The sequence below is a fragment of the Peromyscus maniculatus genome, chromosome 20, assembly GCF_049852395.1.
Source record: "Peromyscus maniculatus bairdii isolate BWxNUB_F1_BW_parent chromosome 20, HU_Pman_BW_mat_3.1, whole genome shotgun sequence".
NCBI classification, from domain to species: domain Eukaryota; kingdom Metazoa; phylum Chordata; class Mammalia; order Rodentia; family Cricetidae; genus Peromyscus; species Peromyscus maniculatus.
In genome coordinates, this window is record NC_134871.1 from 69,517,764 (window position 1) to 69,538,367 (window position 20,604).

The 20,604-nt window shown below is 46.2% G+C and overlaps 1 protein-coding gene across 5 annotated transcripts in view; it reads right to left on the reverse strand.

Moving 5' to 3' along the window:
- Positions 1 to 317: 317 nt before the first annotated feature.
- The window catches only part of Lima1 (LIM domain and actin binding 1), a 103,797-nt gene continuing 83,510 nt past the window's right edge, over positions 318 to 20,604 (reverse strand). For all 5 annotated transcript variants that reach the window (XM_076556747.1, XM_076556751.1, XM_076556749.1 and 2 more), the window contains 5 exons: positions 20,441 to 20,548; positions 15,562 to 15,619; positions 13,141 to 13,250; positions 5,322 to 5,455; positions 318 to 3,270 (listed from right to left, as the gene is read on the reverse strand). In XM_076556747.1, coding sequence (XP_076412862.1) covers positions 2,262 to 3,270; positions 5,322 to 5,455; positions 13,141 to 13,250; positions 15,562 to 15,619; positions 20,441 to 20,548 — 1,419 coding nt within the window. In that variant the 3' untranslated portion in view covers positions 318 to 2,261. The remainder of the gene's footprint in view (positions 3,271 to 5,321; positions 5,456 to 13,140; positions 13,251 to 15,561; positions 15,620 to 20,440; positions 20,549 to 20,604) is intronic.

Genomic DNA, 20,604 nt, shown 5'->3' on the forward strand with positions numbered 1-20,604 from the left:
TTTTGCATGTTAGGCATAATTGTAAGGTGAATTACTAAATGTTGAATACAATAAGCAGTAAGAACCACCACTGGAATTCGAATTGGTAAAACAAACAGCTCATTTTGAACACACATACTAATTCTCTTGCCAAATTACTTGCAATTTTCCAGAAAAATTTTGTCTTCCTCCAGGGTGGATGAAAATCCACAATTCAGCTCAACATCACCATCTAGTGGTGAAATGAATTCATAGCACATCCCCCCCACCCAAACTGCTTAAGTAAAGGATCCCGAGAGACCCTAACAGTGTAAAGTAACGACAGAGAAGGATCGGTGGAAAGTTGAAATGTAAATTAAAAGCTTTATTGGATAAAAATGTTTAAGGCTAAACAAGACTATAAGCAATCATTATTTTACATCTGTAAGACAGAGCTAAATCTCTAGAAATGCAAAAAGGCCTCTACCTTAAAAACAGCCCCCCGCCCCCAATACATATGATTTGGGATAGCCGTCACGTACAACAAATGTACCCTGTACTCGTTTATAATGCTCTAAAGCCCTAACACTAGAGAGAACCACCTGTGCTGGGTTTTGCCAATTTGCCAAACAGAATTGCCTGGGAATCTGAACTGAGGAACTGCCTCTGACAGGTTAGTCTGTGGGCATTGACTAACAGGTTAGTCTGTGGGCATTGACTAACAGGTTAGTCTGTGGGCATTGACTAACAGATTAGTCTGTGGGGCCACCCCTGGGCAGGCGGCAAGAAAGCTAGCTGAGTAAACATGGAAATGGAGCCAGTGAGCAGCGTTTCTGCCTCCAAGTTCCTGCGTGGCTTCCCTTGACGACGGACTATGCCCTGTAAGTGGAGACGAACTTCCTCCTCTTGGCCGACTTCTGCCCAGCCTTCTATCACACCAACACCTACAGAGAACCACACTAGGACACCATCCAAGAAGACAGACCTAAAACTGATTTAACTTAACCCTGGAAATAGCATCTGCCATAAAACCCAACACATTTCAGAGCTGATCGGTATTAACAAGATTTGCCTCAGGGTGTCTGTGGAGATCTGAGCTCCGGCCTTCCCTCTTGTTATCTCTCCTTTGGAGTCTTCATTTTGCTCCACAGGGAGCATGGGAAACCCTGATCCAAAAGGTCTTATGAAAACACTGCAGCTTTCAGTAAAGTGTGAGAAGCCACCAAAAAAGAGGAGGTGCTCACCTAGAGGTCAGATAAACACACCGGAAAATGCTTCGGTTTATTTGGCTACAGCGGGTCTCTCAAATCACCAGAGCATACAGGCTGGCCCTTTGTCCCAAAGGTATTTCGGAAGGGTGGCTTATTTCTTTATTGTTGATTATTATTTTTGGTGGGTGGGCATGTGTGCCACAGAGCACATTTGTTAGAGAATAACTTTGTGGACTGGATTCTCTCACCTTTATGCGAGCTCTGGAATCGAACCCAGGCCGTCAGGTTCGTGTGGCAATCGCCTTTACTTGGTGAGCCGCCTCACTGGGCCAAAGGTTGCTGTATTATACCTCAATTATTAAAAATGCATAGACTATGTGGGATGCAAAGCAGGAAGTTTCCCATATCTACTAGAGGGAGAAAATTCGTAAAAAAATTTTTTGAAAGACTAAAAATATTTGATTTAACAGTTGAGTACTAAAAAATGAAATTGGTAAAAATATCTATGCTGTGCCCTTTATACTAAAGTGCTTCTGGCCGTGATATGTAGGCACCTAAATATGTTTTGTTTGTTTCCAATTCCACAATGGTATTTGTAGTGTGAAAATGTGCCACTGTCTAGACACTTTAATATTGACTTTTGGGAACACAGTGGATGCTGGCTACATCACTGAGAAAATCCCCTGCTTAGCACTTAGGCATATCTTCACTGCTAAAATGGAGTTTCTCTCTCTTTCTTTTTCTTTTCTGGTTTTTCGAGACAGGTTTTCTCTGTGTAGCCCTGGCTGTCCTGGAACTCACTCTGTAGACCAGGCTGGCCTCGAACTCAGAGATCTGCTGTCTCTGCCTCCCGAGTGCTGGGATTAGAGGTGTGTGCCACCACACCAGGCTTAAAATGGAGTTTCAATAATGCACTTGGGATTGATTCTCTTTTGCTTGTTTTCTGTTTTAGTAGCAGGAATTCATTTCTAATGTTGCTCCCACATGAATGACAGTTGGCGCCAAGGTGCCTGTCTCTGGGCACCACTTGATAAAGGGCAGTGACAAGCTAGCATTGACAGGAGTAGATGGCCGCACCACGGCGGCCGTCTGTCACTCTTCATCCTCGTCCTCGTCGTAGTACCGGTTTCTCTTGATCTGTTCCTCTACAGTCAGCTCTCTGACCACGTCCCCCTCCCAGAACCCGACATCTTGAGATGTTTGATTCGGGGTGGCGAATTCTTTAGTGGGAGCGGTGTCTACAAAGCCGGACCAGCTTGGAGACTTGGGCTCTAGTGGAGACGGCTGCGCGAGGTCATTGCTGTCATCCTCATCTGTGTTCGCTCCATTTTCCATGGAATTCTCGCTCTCCGGCTCCAAACTGTGACTGTCCTCGCTCCTCCGCATGGCTTCGTCGCTGGTGGAACCCTTGCTCTGCCTGTGTGGTCTTCCCACACTCCCGTTCTTCCCAGGGGCTTTGGCATCCTCCAGTAGTTTCCTTTCTGTCGCCACCCCTCCTCCCAACTCCTCGCTCTGCTCCGACGCGCTCCACCCTTTCCTAAGAGGTGACGTCATCTTGGGGCTCCTGATGGAAGAGGTTCGAAATGAAGCCGCTACGGTGAACGGGCGGCTCCTCTCCTTCAGCGAAGAAGATCGCCTCAGCTTCTTCAGGTCCAGATCTACATCCTCGGGAGCCTCTGTCTTGCTGGTTTCGTCCTCAGGGGGCCACTTGGGCTTGGAGACCTTGAACCCTTCCTCCATGGCACTTCCCTGACTGCCAAGCTCGGCGGGGGGCGGCCAGGCGATCCTCAGCTTCTTGGTCTCAGCTGGCTTATTATCTTCCTTCTCCCTCTGAGAAGAGGCCTTGGCTTCCATGCTTGCCGCCAGGACACCCACCTTGGCGATGGGGGCATCTTCTACCCCGGGGCTGTGGGGGGTCTCCCCTGCATTTGGAGGCTGGGCTGGTCTCTCTAGGGTTTCTTCATTTTCATTTTTGCTGGCCCAAAGATCCTTATGTGGTCTGTGCCCAAAGCCTTCGTCGTAATTGCCCTTAGACTTAAAGAGTTGATTGAAGTGAGGCTTACAATAGATTCTCCCATGTAACGATGCATATGTTCCTAGACTGTCATCAAAAGAGGAAACAAAGTCAGGGAATCTTCCTTTATACTCTCCTTTATATCAGCAGGCTTCAATCTAGTAGTTCCAGTATTTTCCAAATATGGTGAGAAACTCTCCTCCCCCATTTTGGGTGAGCTATATCCCCAGTCCTAGGAAAATATCTTTAAAAGCACATAAATGACTTATCATAATACCTCTCTCTCCTCTCTCTTCTGCTCTTCCTCTCTCTCTCCTTCCCAAGAAAGACAGGGTTTCTCTGTGTAGCCCTGGCTGTCCTGGAACTCACTCTGTAGACCATGCTGTGTTGCAGAATATTATTTCAAGGTGTATTGCTTTTGTTTATGCTCTGGAATGTTTGTTTAATGATGCAAAGATGTGTCTGATGAAATAAAATTCACCTGCGGTCAGGAGGCTTCGTCAGCAATAGCTGGCAGGAAGTGGTAGGGAGGAGCCAGTTGAGAAGGGCTTGTAAGGAGGGGTGAGGAGAAGCAGGAGGGCTTTTTGGAGGACGTGAGAAAGGAGAGGAGGTGAGTGACTTGCTATTCAGCCTCTGAAGAACAGAATTCCACCTCAACCTTTGAATCTGAGTTCTTTAGAGGGACAGAGGTTTAGTTAGGTTCCCTTTGTAGCTTTGTGAGAGTTGGAGCGGAGGGAACAGATTTCCCTGGGGCTACGGCCCTTGCGGCCTAAACCACTGCTGGTAGCAGCTGAGATGCAGTTGCTGATTCGGACAGAAACCATTTAAAAAAAGGACAAGGCTGGCCTTGAACTCACAGAGATCCACCTGCCTCTGATCTTGAGTGCTGGGATTAAAGCTCAGCCCACTGTAATTGCTTTTAAAGGATCGTAACAGGGGCTGGAGAGGTTAAACACTGGCTGCTCTTCTGGAGGACCCAGCACCCACATGGCAGTCAGCAACCATCTGTAACCCCAGTTCCAGGGGATCTGATGCCACCTTTTAACCTTTGCAGACATACCTGCAGGCAAAACACTCAGATACATATCAAAAAAATTAAAGGGCCACAGCAATGACAGCATTCCCCCCAAAGAGATACATGTTTTGTTGAAAAAATTAATTCAAAGCCAGTCGGTGATGGCGTGCACCTTTAATCCAGCACTCTGGAGGCAGAAGCCGGTAGATCTCTGAGTTTGAGGCCAGCCTGGTCTATAGAATGAGTTTCAGAATAGCCAGGGCTACACAGAGAAACTCTGTCTTGAAAAACCAATCAATAAATAAATTAATTAAAAAAATTAATTCCGTGGGCAGAAAAAGAAGTAAAGAGTGGAGACCCCAGAGGCCGGTTTCCATGCAGTGTGAGGAGTGTTCCCCAGATGGAGCTGCCACTGGGTCCAGCTGTGGTCAGGTACAAACCCCTTAAGTACCCTGTAGATGCCAGGATGTCTTTCAAGAGTACTCTAGGATACTTTCTTGGGAAGGAAAGATGGAGAAAGTAACATCTTGGATACTCCCTTCTCCAAAACTATGCAATGAAAATTAATGTGAAACACTTCCCCAACCTGCCATATGGGTAGTTTTGAGTCCTTCCCTTTCTTCCCACCTCTGTTCGGCATGGGGATTGAACCCAGGGATTCATGTATGCTAGACATTCTACCCCTGTGATACATCCGTGGCCCTCTTTTTCACTTTGGGTGACATGGTTTCAGTAAGCGGCTCAGGCAGGCCATGATCTTGAGGTCTTCCTGCCTCAGCACCCCACTGTAGCTGGGGTGCCAGGCCCATGGCATGTCTTGGGGGTGTAAGTTTATGCTTCTAAGACACCACAGGAAAGCATTCTGCTGAAGTTGGTGATGGGTGAGGGGCCTCAGTAGCAGTTCACAGTATTTTAGGGTTCAGTTCTAACACACCAGAGCATCAAGAAGTCCCCAACACCATCATCATTCTGTATGACGGAGCTGACACTAAACAGAGCCTTTTACTCTACCAGGAGCCCCAGGACCAACAGCACCTTTCCTGCTCGTGCGCTAAAAGCCAGGGCCTCTCTGAGCTCTCACCATGCAGACAGACAGAGGGCCACCTGGGACTGACTGACTCACCTAAGTCTGTTGTTGCAGTAGGAGCAGCGGAAACAGCTGATGTGAAACACCTGCTGGTTGGCCAGGAGCCGTTCCATGGGGTACACGGTCTTCTGACACTCCACACAGATCTCTTTGGCGGGTGCCTGAAACTTCTAGAGAAGGAAGCGGACAATTTCAGCATCCGAAGCGATGGCTTGCTACTCTGCTGAGATGGGCCTAGGATTTAATTTATCTAAGGGCCATTCTCCTGGGAACCACGCCTGCTCAGGTTCCACCAGCTGACTTGTTAGAACTGGGAGGCTCTCTTGAATTTCTGTACCAAACTGTGTGGCTGCCCTGAGTGGAGAAGCCTTTCTTTGCGGTCAGGTGGGTTTGGGCTGTGTTGCAGACCAAGGTGTACACAATCTCTCTCTCTCTCTCTCACACACACACACACACACACACACACATACACACACCCTACACAAAACATTAAAGATGAGATCTGTAGTTAGAAGGGCAGGGAGTAGGAGAAAATGAAATCGTAAGAGAAGAAAGAAGTTCAATCCATGTGGCAAGTATAAGGAGACGATTATATCAGCCTGGGGGTTGGAGACCCTAACACTCATGCAGAAGAAAAGCATTAAGCTTTGGGAACTAGGTGAAGGCATTCCAATTTCAGCAGAACATCTTTTGTTACTCTCTAGATAGGTTTTATTCTAGTTTTTTCTTTTCTTTTCTTTCTTTTTTTTTTTTTTTTTTTTGGTTTTTCAAGACAGGGTTTCTCTGTGTAGCTTTGCGCCTTTCCCGGAACTCACTTGGTAGCCCAGGCTGGCCTTGAACTCACAGAGATCTGCCTACCTCTGCCTCCCGAGTGCTGGGGTTAAAGGCGTGCGCCACCACCGTCCAGCTTATTCTAGTTTTTTTAGACAGATTTGTGTGATGCCCAAGCTACCCTCAAACTCATCATATTTCCATGACTTTTATTCTCCTGCCTCTACTTCCTCAGTGCCAAGAATATATGTACAAGCCACTAATCTAAATGTGGCATGTTTAAACAGCTCTTTACATTTATTCTTCTTTTATTTTATTAGTGCATAAGCGCACACACACATCATGGTGCCTATGTGGAGGTCTGAGGTCAACTCTGGGGAGTTTGGGTCTCTCCTCCTTCTGCATGGGTTCTGGGGATCGGACTCAGGTACTCAGGTTGGCACCAAGTACCTCTACCTGTAAGCCATATTGCCTGGCCCCAAGTTAGGCATATTTTTAAACAAGCCTAAACTGACACACGAATGCAATAATTTGTAAGAGAAACAAACCACATCATCAGGATTCCAGAAGGAAGCATTGCCAACCAAATTGCCTATAACACGTCTGAAAACCAACAGAACAAAAGCAAGCCCCGGGAAATGTTATAGTTAATGACTACAAATTTATGAACTACTTGCAAACTGTGGAATAAGAGCTGTCACGTTGTTCAACACAATGATTCAATTTCTAAAAATATAAGAGCTGGGGACTGGGGATGTTGCTCAGTTGGAGAGAGCTTGCCTAGCTTTGGTATGAAGCTCTGGGTTCATTGCTCAACACAGAATAAAGCTGGGCATGGTTGCACGCGCCTGTAAACCCAGCAATTGGGACACAGAAGCAGGAGGGTCACAAATTCAAGGTCATCCTTAGCTACACATCAAGTCTGAGGCAAGCCTACACCTCAAGAGACCCTAACCCCCACCTCACAGCTTGCTGTGGTAGCCTTGACAAAGGCCAGAATCTAAAACATATTATGAGCATTTACATGATGAAAAGCCTCACATGGCTACTGAGAGTGGCCGGCCCGCTCCTCTAGAGGGTAGTGTCCCTGACTGGACAAACATCACAGTCAATAGAGGAAGACCACAATTGAGGTGGCCAGGCAACTCTCACAGGCACCTAGGTGTCCCCAATGGGGTTAGATGAGCTTGGGTTCTCAGCAGAAAACATAAGATGGTAAATAATGCAGATTAATCCCTAGGCCCAGGACCAGAATTTAGTTAAGCTCAAAAGGACCACGTTATAGGCAGAACAGACTTAATTACCCTGAAGATGGGTCCATAAACAAACAAACAAACATACCAATTGTTCATTTGCTACAGGAACAAAATTAAAAAAAAGAAATGGGTACTGTTTTCCAAGTAGACTTGATAGGAAACGGAAATAGAAAACAAACGTAAAATGAAAGTGAAGACTATAAAACGGAATTTAATAAAATGAATGGGAATCCAAAGGACTTAAGAATAAAAATCCAAAGGATTTAAGAATAAAAGAGCAAGCCGGGTGTGGTGGCACACACCTTTAATCCCAGCACTCAGGAGGCAGAGGCAGGTGGATCTCTGTGAGTTCGAGGCCAGCTTGGTCTATAGAAGGAGTTCTAGGACAGGCTCCAAAGCTACACAGAGAAACCCTGTTTTGAAAAAAAACAAAACAAAGCCGGGTGTTGGTGGCGCACGCCTTTAACCCCAGCACTCGGGAGGCAGAGCCAGGCGGATCTCTGTGAGTTCGAGGCCAGCCTGGGCTACCAAGTGAGCTCCAGGAAAGGCGCAAAGCTACACGGAGAAACCCTGTCTCGAAAAACCAAAAAAAAAAAAAAAAAAAAAAAAAGAAAAAGAAAAAAACAAAACAAAACCCCCAAAACAATCCCTTTCACTGTAGGGACAGTCCTAAGAAGAAAAAAAGGTTAAACAATAAAAGACCAGCGGTTACCTTAGTTAACCAGTCATAGGAAAGTACTAAAGGTGACCTGAGTGACTGCAGTGAGTGCCATGGGAACCACTAAGGCATTATTTGAAGAACAGATTTTTTTTTCTTTTACAGACATTCTAACAGGATTGGATTTAAAGGGAGATACTGTTACCTCATTTTAATAAGGTTTTCTCTATAAGGACTAGGTGTTTTCTTACTCAGTTAGCAGGACTAGATTAAAACGCAGAATAAAATTTGAGAATAACGGTACCATTGAAGCTACTAGAGAGAACCTGTCTGAATCATAAGTCAAATTGTGTAAGTAATAGGATAAATGTGTTGATCAGATTGAGAATCTTTTTCAGTTGCAAAGAGAGGATCCTGTATTTTAACAGTTGAAATAGATTTGGGAGAACAGGATACAGAGGAAAGGATACAGAGCATGCTTTTACACACACACACACACACACACACACACACACACACACACACACACCACACCACACAGACATACACAGACAGACACATACACACCATGCACACATCCACACGTACACCACACACTCAATACACACACATATACCACACATACAGACACACACACTTATCACAAACACACACCACACACACACTCATACACACACACACACACACACACACACACACACACACACACACAGAAGGAACACACCACGGAAGGATGCAGCCCAGGGGATAGAAGGGAGAACCTGAGAGACAGTGAAGGTTTTGCTCACATCAGGAGGAAAGTGGAAAGCAGGAGCAGAAATTAGGTGTGCCAGGAGCAGGACGCAGAAGCTGGAAGAGACGAACAGGAACCTTTAATGAATACACAGCATTGGTGTGCCCGGGAGCACTAGACTGCAGCCGAGCTGAAACTCAGACTCTGATCCAAGAGTAAGACCACATTCCCTTTCAAGTAACTGTTCCAGGAGGCAGAACCCAGCCCCTCAGATCTACCTGGAACACATTGAGCCTCAGGAGAGAGAAGGCTTTTATGAAACTTCACCCACAAAAGGAGTGTCTTGATAATAATTCTCCAGCCTTTTATTGCCTCCCACACCTGACCCATACCTGCTCTCTTCAATAAAGCTTCACTCACACAACTGGAAAGTCACCCCCCTCCCTGACATCAACTTGACAGACTGCTGCCTCAAATAACCGACCGGCCACAGGTTCTGGTTGGCCAGACCCCCCAGGTTTCATGTCTCACAGTCTCTCTTGCTATTAGTTCAGGCTGTGCAGCAGCTGCCCAAGGGACCTTGATTGTCACGAGAACAACAGAAGAGACTCCCAGCACGGTAATGTGCCAGATCATAGTGGCTGTGCTGTGTCTTCCCGTTAATTCCCCGTCCTGGGCTCTCAGCCACTTTTCTGTAATTTCCCCCATGTCTATTCAGGCAACAGGATGCTGTCAGTGTGAAAACTCGCCCATTATCGGAGGGCTGGCACGCATCCTGCCCATGCCACCATGGTAGGTTCAGACTCGGCACAGCCGTGCCCAGAACTCTGCCAACATGGGAATGTTAGACATGTCTTATCTCTACAATCTATTTTCTCATTGAGTAAGTGAAGACTTCTGTTCTCATTTCTCCTCCTCTATCCCCTTTCTCCCACATAGATACTGAAGCATGAGGGGCGTCAGATGCCTGACCAAGGTTACACATAGTCAGGAACAGAATCAGAATCATAACCCAGAACTCCTAACTCAGACCGACAGTGTTTTCTACACTGTGCGAGGCTGTTGTTCAGTTTCCGTGACTAAAGGCAGCTCTTTGGAGAGAAAGCAGATGCTAGCCTAGCCCTTACACACTCAACAAGCTGTAGTCCTCACTTGATTTCAAATTAAAACGTGTAGCTATTATCTTCACGATATTCTGGAATGAATGGGGTAACATATAAATAATTAATATTCATCAACACAGCCTTTCCCGTATGAGGAATATTACAGACCTTCTGTTGATGGGCATCTATCTACTTAAAGCTATTTTCCAATGAATCTCCATGGCTTCATCTATATTCTTTTGACACTTTGCCTTACACATATTTTTCAGTCTATTGAAGGCTCAGCGGTGGTGCATCTGTGAATGAAGGGGGAAAGGGAAGCAGCTGGCCATGGGCAGTGAAACTAAGCCTTTAGACATAATGAAATTGGGAAAAAATTCTGCACCGATGCCAGACCTCCATTCATCAGATGAATACCACAAATGCCGTTCATTCTTTCCTCCCAGTTTGTGCAAAACAGCTAGGTAATAAAAGTGAAATTCTTCACCACGCAGTAAATGGTTGAGCCGGCTCTGTGTAGCCCACAGCTTCTCTGAGAAGAACTCTCCGTGAACTCCTTCTCAGGACCATTCAGACCCCAGATAGATGGCCTCCAACAGACTGTCTACAGGAGAGGGGCGGTGACCGGATGCTAGCGACCCTCAATCAGAATTCTAACAGCTTTGTAGAAGGGCATACACCCGGGCTGGGGGAGGACAGCCCAGTGGAAAGAGCTGGCTTAGCATGCTCGAGGCTCGACATCCTGACACCACACAGAAAAGCCCATACAACATCCCACCTCTGTCAGCAGGGACCATCCGAGGAAGGAAACCTGGGCCTGGGCTGCCTTGGCACAATGAGGACAAGTGTGTAACTAACCCTCAGGGCTGGTCACATCCTCCTGCCTTCTCCTCCCTTCTGGGTCTTGATCTCTCCCCATCCCCCCACTGACAACTGAAAACCCCGGAAGCCAGGTATGGTGGTAAATGTCTGTGCTCTTTGTACTTGGGAGGCAGACACAGGAGATTACAGGACTGAGGCTAACCTGAGCTATAACAGTGAACTGAGGCCAGCCTGGGCTGAATAGTGAAACCCTGTCTCCAACAATTTTTGACAAGTTGTTAAAAATCCCCAGAGTTGGGGCTGGAGAGATGACGCTGGGTAAGAGCACTGGTGCTCTAGCAGAGGACTTGGGTTCGATTCCCGGCACCTATACAGCGGCTCATAGCCACCTGTAACTCCTGTTCCAGAGGATCTCACGCCTTCTGACCGTCACAGGGACCGGGCGCACACACATGGCAAACATACATGCAGGCAAAACATTCAGACCATAAAAGTAATAAAGACATAAAAATTTAAAAAGTCTCCAAAGTTTCCCGAAGCAGAATAGGCCTTTGTCCCAGCCCACCAGGTTCTGATGTCGACACTCCTTTGAGAACGAACTTCATAGCATCACAATTCACCAAGTGAGCTCTCCGGCCAGTGTTCAAACTATACCACATTCTTGCTCTCTCCACACATATATTTTAAAAATATTTATTCAGTTATTTATTTTGAGACAGGATCTCTCTAGGTAGACATGGCTGTCCTGGAACTCACCCTGCAGACCCACAGAAATCCTCCTTCCTCTGCCTCCAGAGTGCTGGGACTACAGGAGTACGACACCCTGCCTGCCGATATTTATTTTCATTTTATGTGTGTTAGTATTTGGTCTACATGGGTGCCTGGTGCTCCAGGAGGACAGAGGCCGCTGGACGCCCTGCAGCTGGAGTTACAGACAGCTGTGAGCCGCCACGTGGGTGCTGCTGCTTTGCAGGAACAGCCAGAGCTCTGAGCCATCCCTCCCGCCACCTGCACTTTTTACTTTAAGAAACTAAACTTTGAAACTATTTGAGTTCCCTGCCTAGGATGCCCTATTTTTCAGCGACAGCCACTAAGAGCAGATCTTTTTTTCCCCCTCAGGATGCGTGGGACTCAAACATCTATTCTGAGTGAACAAATGTATTCTTAGCTGCATGTAATTTCCCAAAGTAGAGAAACAGCTTCTGTTGCCAAGTCCAGGGCCACGGGACCAGTGATGCCAGCAGGCCTTTCTGTGTGCATGTGAAGTATGTATCCTGCTTGTGGACTGTGGGGGGGTCTTGGAGAGAGAGAAAACAAACAGATCTTAAATACAGAGGAGATGAATTTAGGTCTCATGCCAGGCTCCGCACACCATGATCTTTTGAGCTTTGGACTACTAACACACAGGGAGCTGGGCAGGCGATGGGCTACTTCTTCACACAGGTTTTCAATCCTGAGGGGTGTGTGTGTGTAAAGGCAGGCCGTGAGTGCTCCTGCTGAGTGACCATGGACAAGGCCCACACAGGTCTGAGATAAGCATGAAGAGATCTACCCTATGTATTTTCTCTCTGACTAGCTCAGGAAGACCTGTGTGATGTGTCCTTTTACAGAGCACTCATTGGCTCAGGGCCTGGAGGACCTCGATCCATTGGGTCAGCACAACCACGCCCTACGTCATCTGGCCAAACAGGCAGAGGAGGGGACCAGAGCCACGTTGAGAAAGCAATTGTTCTCAGTACCAGATGTTCGTTCTTAGATTAACCAGGGCTCAGATTCTTCAGTTACACAGAATCCATAACCAGGTCAGATAGTCTAGTCACTGGGTTTTCTTGTTTGTTTTGTTTTGTTTGTTTGTTTAGATAGGGTCAGTTTCAATGCATAGTCCAGGCTAGCCTAGAATTTGCTATCCTCCTGCCTCAGCCTCACCATGCACCACTATGCCTGGCTTGTGTGTGTGTGTTCTCGTGTGTGTGTGTGTGTGTGTGTGTGTGTGTGTGTGTCTATGTCTGTGTAAGTGCATGTGAAGGTAAGAGGCCAATGCCAGGTGTCTTCCTCAGTCACTTTTTTTAAACATCTTACATTGTTATTCATCAATTAGTTCTATATGCAAATTACTAAGTGTGAGGGGGAAAAAAGTTCATAGCTTCCATCCTTTACACTAGGAAAATAAATTATTATTATTTTTTTGTTTGTTTTTCAAGACAGGGTTTCCCTATGTAACAGTCCTGGCTGTCCTGGAACTTACTCTGTAAACCAGGCTGGTCTCGACCTCACAAAGATCCTCCCTGCCTCTGCCCTCCGAGTGCTGGGATCAAAGGCGTGCACCACCACCACCACCACCACCACCACCACCACCACCACCACCACCCAGCCTGAAAGTGACTCTTAAGTACACCCTTACTGGCATTATGTCTAGGACAGCCAACTGGTAATGCTGGACAGAATAATAAAAACTGCAGCATGTAGAACTGGAAACAAGAGTCTAGGACTCAGGGAACAAATGCCACCATACCTTCACTGTTTTGGAAGGAGAACTTTCTGGAAGACTGGAGGTTCTGGCATCAGGACTCAGTGGCTTTGGGTGCACAGGCTGCTGGGCCTCACTCTTCACCGGGGGGTCACCTGATGGAGTCACAAAGGCAGGCATTTTAGAGTAGCTCATGGCAAGGTTCTTTCCAAAAGCAAAACACGGGTACTTCCCACCAGGGACTGGTCCTTGTAGTGTCAGGGAGAGTACCGCTTTCCTGTGAGGAGGGTTCTAAACTGAAAGTGTCCTGGGCTCCCCCAGGAGTCAGGCTGTCAGTCAGAGACGTTCTCACTCTGCGGCACACGCCTGGGACGCAAACCACCCGTATACCAAACATTCTGCTCTGAAGCGTGTGCCGTTTCTTAAGGCTGTGGATAGACTTGGTGTTTTTGGTAGTTGGCACGCCCAGTAACTTCCTCTGGGGAGCTTCAGCTGAAGCTGGGGAAAAGGAAGGAATGTGTGTTGAGTCTTTGTGGATCATTCTTTAAAAAAAAAAAAATTTAGACACAGGGTCTTGCTCTGGCTGGCCACAAACTCACAGAGACCCACCTTGCTTCTTCCTCTCGAGGGACAGTTTGCTTTTTCTGGATTATTATTATTTTTTAAAGATTTATTTATTTATTATGTATACAGAAGAGGGTGCCAGATCTCATCACAGATGGTTGTGAGCCACCATGTGAGTGTTGGGAATTGAACTCAGGACCTCTGGTCCTCTGGACCAACAGTCGGTGCTCTTAACCTCTGAGCCATCTCTCCAGCCCCTTTCTGGATTATTTTTAAAGCAGATATCAATAATGAAAATACCACATAAAGGTTTTCTTCCTAATTATTTAAGTAACGCCATATGAATGAAGTTCCTGCCAGTGTATGCACCTCACGATGAAACTCAGAAGGTCCAGAAGAGCCATTCACCCAGCTACTAGGGGACCATTTAAACAAAATTCCTGGGTCTAGAGTTGGGCTGGCAAGATGGCTCTGGGGGTAAAGGCACCTGCCGACAAGCCTGCAGACCTGAGTTCAAGCCCCAGCATCCACACAGTGAAGGAGAGCACAGACCTCTGCAAGCCGTTCCGAGTCCACAGGAAAATAAATGGATAAAAATATAATCTAAATGTTCTTAAAGCCTAGAGGCAACAAAGCACTAAAAGGTGATGTCTTATTTCTGGAGAAAAGACAAAAAAAGAAGAAATGTATTGCAAACCTAATAAAAAAATCTTTTAGTTTGAGCAAATGAATGCAGAAAGGTGCTTTTGATTTCAGCCTTGAGCTTTTCTGGACAATCTGAAGCATAAATCTTGATTTATGCTCTTACCTCAGTTTTGAGGATTTCTGTGTCTAGATTTGTTGTGTGGGGGAAGCTAGGAATCTATACTTATTTAAAAATAATTCGCCAAGCTGGGCCAGGTGGCACAAGTCTTTAATCCCCACTTGGAGGCAAAGGAAGGTGGATCTCTGTGAGTTCAAGGCCAGCCTGGTCTACATAGGGAGTTCCAGGACAGCCAGGGCTACACAGAGAAACCTTGTCTTAAAAAAAAAAGGAAAAACCAAAAAAGCAAACCAAAACAACGGTACAGTGAAAATCAGACGTGGTCACGGTATCACACCCATTGTGAAACACGTCTCATATCTCTAATCACAGCGCCTAGGAGGCAGGCAGAAGTAGAAGAGTTCAGTCTCTTCTACACTGTAAGTTCCCGGCTAGTCAGTGAACAGCAAGACTGTGTCAGAAAAATAAATACATAAAAATAAAGATGGTAAAAATAAAACCCAAATCTTTATCTTTCAGAAACCAAGCTTACAACTACTCCAAACAGGATCAAATTATGTCAAAATTTAGCACTTTGAGGAAAACGCTCTCCAATAATTAATACAGTCCTTCTTGAACACCTCTGTTGAAGTAAGACTTCAAGATCAGTTTATACAGCTGCGGACCTGGCAGAGTTTAGTGCCGAAGGTAGGATTAAGTTCAATGAGAGAAGTGTTGTTAAAAGTTATTCTTTCAGTAAGGGCTGGAAGGATGGCTCAGGAGTTAAGAGCACTGGCTGCTCTTTCAGAGGACCCAGGTTCAATTCCCAGCACCTGTGGTAACTCCAGTCCCAGGGGATCTGATGCCATTGTCTTAATAGGCACTACAGACACACAGTATACAGACAACATTCAGGCAAACACCTATATACATACATTAAAAATAAATAACAATCTCAAAAATTAAAAAAAAAAATCTCTATTCCATGTTAGCCATATGTAATACAACTTCTCCCTGAGCTATGAAAAGTGTGACAGGTGTCCGGCAGCAGTCCCTAAGCCCAGTGGGGACTCCGATGAGCTCGACTGGGTGTGCGGTGTCCCTTCCTCTACAGACTGGAGCAGGGACCCCGCCATGCAGAGCTAAGGGCAAATGCTTACATGCATCGTCTTCCGTGGGGCTAGAATGGGCCACCAGGCTATTCTCAGCTGCAGAAACCTACAAGAAAAAAACAAAAAAGATTAAGGGGGATTAAGAAGAGCATTAAAAATAGAAGAGCATCTGCTGCCAGCGCCATAAAGACCCGCTGACTCCAGTTAGTCACTGGCTGCCTGAGGGGGATAACGGCCCGGAACAGCCGAGCATTTAAACGAGAGGCAGCGATCGCCTTTTACGAGGATATTAACGCGCCTCTCAATTACAGAGGCACACTAGAACAGACTGCACTCAGCTGCCAAGTGCGCATCGTCTCCCTCATAAAGAACGTTCAAGCCGTATCTCAGGAAGCAAAAACCAAACCAAACCCCCGTGTCAAGGAGAGCAAGCCCCACAGCAAGGGAAAGGAACATAGTTAATCACAGGAGTTATTCTTACTCTGATTTTCCTGGTTTTCTGTTTGGGTGTTTCGGGTGGAGAGGTTGAGACTTGGGAGGTGAAGGGAGAGGTTAAAGATAAGACCCTGCTAGACTGTGAGTTTGATGTTAGCCTGGGTTACAGTGCCCCCATATATATTTATATATATACATATAATAAAAATAAAAAAAGAAAGGATGGAGGGAAGGAAGGAGAAACAGGCGGAGAGCTGGCTCATTTGTTAAGGGCACTTGTTGTTCTTGTGAAGGACCCAGGTTCAATCCCCAGCACCCACATGTAGCTCACAACCATCTAACTCTAGTCCCAGGGAATTTAACACCCTCTTTCGGCCATTTCAGACACCAGGCACCAACATGGTGCACAGACATACATGCAGGCAAAACTCATACACATAAAATAATAGTAACAGTAGTAGTAATAATAAAAATGTGTCTCTAAGAAAAATATTCAAGACAAAACAAAAAAAGCACACTGCCACACCTGGGGTCGAGGGGAACCAAAAACCAACAAAAATATTCTAGTCTCAAAATGGCAGTTTGTTTTTTTTTTTAACAAGCAGCAGACCCTAAGCGTAGGCATATATTTTTGGTTCAGAAGCCATCAAACTTGAATCAAGAACTGCCTCCCTCCCTCCTTTACACACGCCCTAGTCCTTCCTGGTGTACATCTTCTATAAAGATCATGGTGCTGGTTTAACGGGTGATACCAAGGGCCTATGGCAAGATGTCTGAAGACCCGAACTACGCTGGAGACTAACTTGTTGGCGGACCACACCTGAATGCCAGCGTTTTCTCTACTCTCGTTCACTACAGGGATTCCACCTTGGCAAAGAATAAGCTAGAATGACCACAGCTGACATTTACTGAGTGTTTACTATGTACCAGGTACTGAACTGATCGCCTCCGATGCAGTATTTCATCTAATGGTATGAAATACATTTTTTGAAAGTTGTGTTTGGTTATAAAAAGACCTTCACTGCTGGCTGGTTGGCACATGCCTACAACCTCAGTACTCAAGAAACAGGCAGGAGGGGCCGGTCATTCAGGGTCATCCTTGCCGACACAGTAAATTAGAGGCTAGCCTATGCTACGTGAGACCCTGTCACCAAAAAAACCAAAACCAAACAAAAAAGACCCTCAACTCTTGTGAATTTGTAGGTGCACCCATCCTGGGATGTTCCTCCCTTACCTCTGACCTAGTCCCCTGGAACACTTAGTGCTGACATCATGACATAGCATGTGGGTGGACAGATGCCATCACTGCAGGGACTTCCAGGCAGGAGCACCAGAGACCATGCTCAGACATCTCATTATAGGAAAAGCAACTGCCTGGCAAAGCATGGCATTTCAACAAAGTTACTTAGGGCTGGAGAGACGGCTCAGCGGTTAAGAGCACTGGCTGCTTCTGCAGAGGACCTGGGCTCAATTCCCAGCAACCACATGGTGGCTCACAACTGCCTGTAACTTTAGTTCCGGGGGATCCAGTGCCCTCTTACATTCTCAAAGGATAAATAAAAACATATGGGTCGAGCAGTGGTGATGCACGCCTTTAATCCTAGCACTTGGGAGGCAGAGGCAGGCGGATCTCTGAGTTTGAGGCCAGCCCGGTCTACAGAGAGAGACCCAGGACAGCCAGTACTATACAGAGAAACCCTGCCTAAAAAAAAAAAAAAAAAGTGTGTGTGTATGTGTGTGTGTGTGTGTGTGTGTGTGTGTGTGTGTGTGTGTGTTTTGTTTTGAAAAGAATGTTTCCTGTAGCATTAACATCTTTTTGTAGCAGACCAAAGTTCAAGCAGAGCTTAGGTACTGGCTAAGGAAGGCAGTCAGGCGGTCCCGGGAGAGCCAGGCTCTGGAAAGCCTACAGACTTTGAGGACTCACTTGACTGGTATTTACTGTCTTCCCCCCCCTTCCCCCCTCCCTGATTGATGATTCTCTTGCTGTTCTGCTCTCTTGCACTGTAATTAAAATGTTCCGATCCTGCAGTTCAGCCCAGAGTTCTAATTTCACATCAAATCGGCACAAAAACAGAATTTAGAACACCAGGAGCATCCTTTTCCAGACAAGTATTTCCTCAGTTATGATCTGTAGGTAAAGATGGGGAGATTTCAATGCTGGGATTTTTTTTTTAAATTTATAAACCATAAGGAAAATTCCAAACATATTTATTTGTTATATTTGAGAAACAACTTTCACTAGCCAGGTATGGTGACCCACATCCTTAATTCTAGCACTCAAGAAGCAGAGACAGGCAGATCCAGGCAGATCTCTGTGAGTTCTAGGCTAGCCTGGTCTACAGGGTCTGTCTCAAAAAAAATAAAAAGTCTATAATTTATACAATTTATTTTTACTTTTAAGATTTTTAAAAGATTTTCTATGTATGAGTTCTTTGCCTGCATGTATGTATGTGTACACCTAGTATGCATGGGAGGCTCAGAAAATCATGTAAGATCCCTGGAATTTTAGTTACAGACAGTTGTGAGCTACTATGTGGGTGCTGGGAATTGAACCCGGATCTTCTGAAGAACAGCCAGTGCTCATAATTGCTAAGCCCAGTATAGAGCTTAGTTGATGAGTCTATGACCGGCAAGTCTGCTGTCTCCATGAAGTTGTTCCGTGCTGCAACTACGCCGTCCATCTCATGGTTAAGGCACGCCGTCACAAACGTGATTTTTCCGGGACTCTTTCCGTGGCTTCCCACTGGCGTCTGATTATATCCAAGCCCTTGAGGACGGCCTAGAAGGCTTTTCCAGACCCCTCACCTGTCTCTCATCATTGCCTATCTACTACCACTACCTTGCCAATCAATCAAACGTCAACCTCAGGCTTCCGCACTCTGCCGTGCCTGTGTGAGACCTTTCTCCACTCACCTGGCCCATTCCCACACATTCCTCAAGACCGGCTCAGACTTCATCTTCCTGAAGAAGTCTTTCTGAACTCCCATGGCCCCACTTTCTCACAGCACCCACCATAGCGATTTTTAATAGCTACCGTGTCAGAAGGCAATGGTTTGTTGGTTTTCTTGCACATGAAGGCCACGTGGGAAAGAGATGGGGAGAGAGATGAGAGGGAAGGATGGGGTGGGGGGGTGGGGTGGTGGGGTGGGGGGGGTGGCTATGAATGAGGGTGAATGTGTATGTGTTTTTCTTTGCTTTCAAACAGGGTCTTGCTGGCCTCAAACTTTCTGCGTGCACCATCCGGGCCTCAAACTCACGGCCCTCCTGCTTTGGCTTCCTGTACTGTTCTGCAATTGTTGGCATTTGCTAGTATGCCTGGTTCCGCCTTTCCTTTACTCCGCCCCCATTAGTTAGTTAGTTATGATATGTGTGGGAGTGAGGATATGCCACAGCATGGGTGTGGAATTCAGAGGGCAGCTTGCAGGTTGGTTCTCTCCTTCCGCCACGGGAGTCCTGGAGACTGAGCTCAGGGCCTCAGCTTTGCCTGCAAGTGCCTTTTCCTGGTGAGCCATCTTGCTGGCCCAGGCCTCAGTTTCTAAGCTTAGCATTTCTTATGCTTAACACATACGACTTGCATCCTAACATGCTTTGAATGAGGGCTGGAGCTGTAACTCAGCGGGAGAACACTTGCCCAGTGCATGCAAGGCCTTGGGTGAATCACTAGCACAGCAAAATCAAAACCGAGCAAATAACCTTGAGAAAAAGAATAACTTTTTTTTTAACCAGCCAGCCAACCAAATAAAAAGCTGTATTAAGCCAGAGTGGTGTCAGGAGTCTGCAGCCTCAGTTACTTAAGAGGCTGAGGCGAGAGGACTGCTTGAACGTGGAAGTTCAAGACGGGCCTGAGACACAGAGACCTCATCTCAAAACAAAATTAAGACAAAACAAGCAAACGAAAGACAATCTGAAAATAACGTATTGAGTATATATTTAAGAAGAAGACCGTGAGTGATTTAAAGACAGTATCTTGGGGCTGGAGAAATGGTTCAGCAGTTTAGAGCATGCACAGTTCTTACAGGGGATCTGGGTTCAACTCCCAGCACCCGAATGGTGGCTCCCAACTGTCAGTACCTTGAGTTTCAGGGGATCCAACACCCTCTTCTGACTCTGAGGGCACCAGCCACGTACGCAGTGCACACACCTTGCGCTCAGGCAAAACATTTATACACATACAACAAAACCTTAAAAAAGTTTTTAAAAATAAGAATTTTATCTCTGACCAAGCAGGTTTTTTATAGGTGACTTGAGCTTTATGCCTTCTGGGCATTTGCTGAACAAAAGAATTTTCCAGTGAAGGCTCATTATTTGGTCAGCTGTAAATTACAAAGCTTCCTAACTGAAATTTATGCGACCTGCAAAAATGACAATCTGCTCTGGCAGCTGCCACCAAATTCCCAGACACTGCAGCCCAGAGCCAGAGCCCTTTCTAATTTTAAGCGCCTAATTTAGAACACATGCTTCCTTGGCAACTGGACGTGGACTTTCAACCTACCTTTCTTCCTTCCTGATGGGAGACGCAGACCTCAGGTCCGGGGGGCACATTCTCCTTTTGTTCCAATTTATGAGTTTTGATCTCACCACCACCGGCTTTCAACTCATTCTACAACATAAAAATAACCCGTGAACTCAAAATGCTTACCATTCCATTCTCTTCAC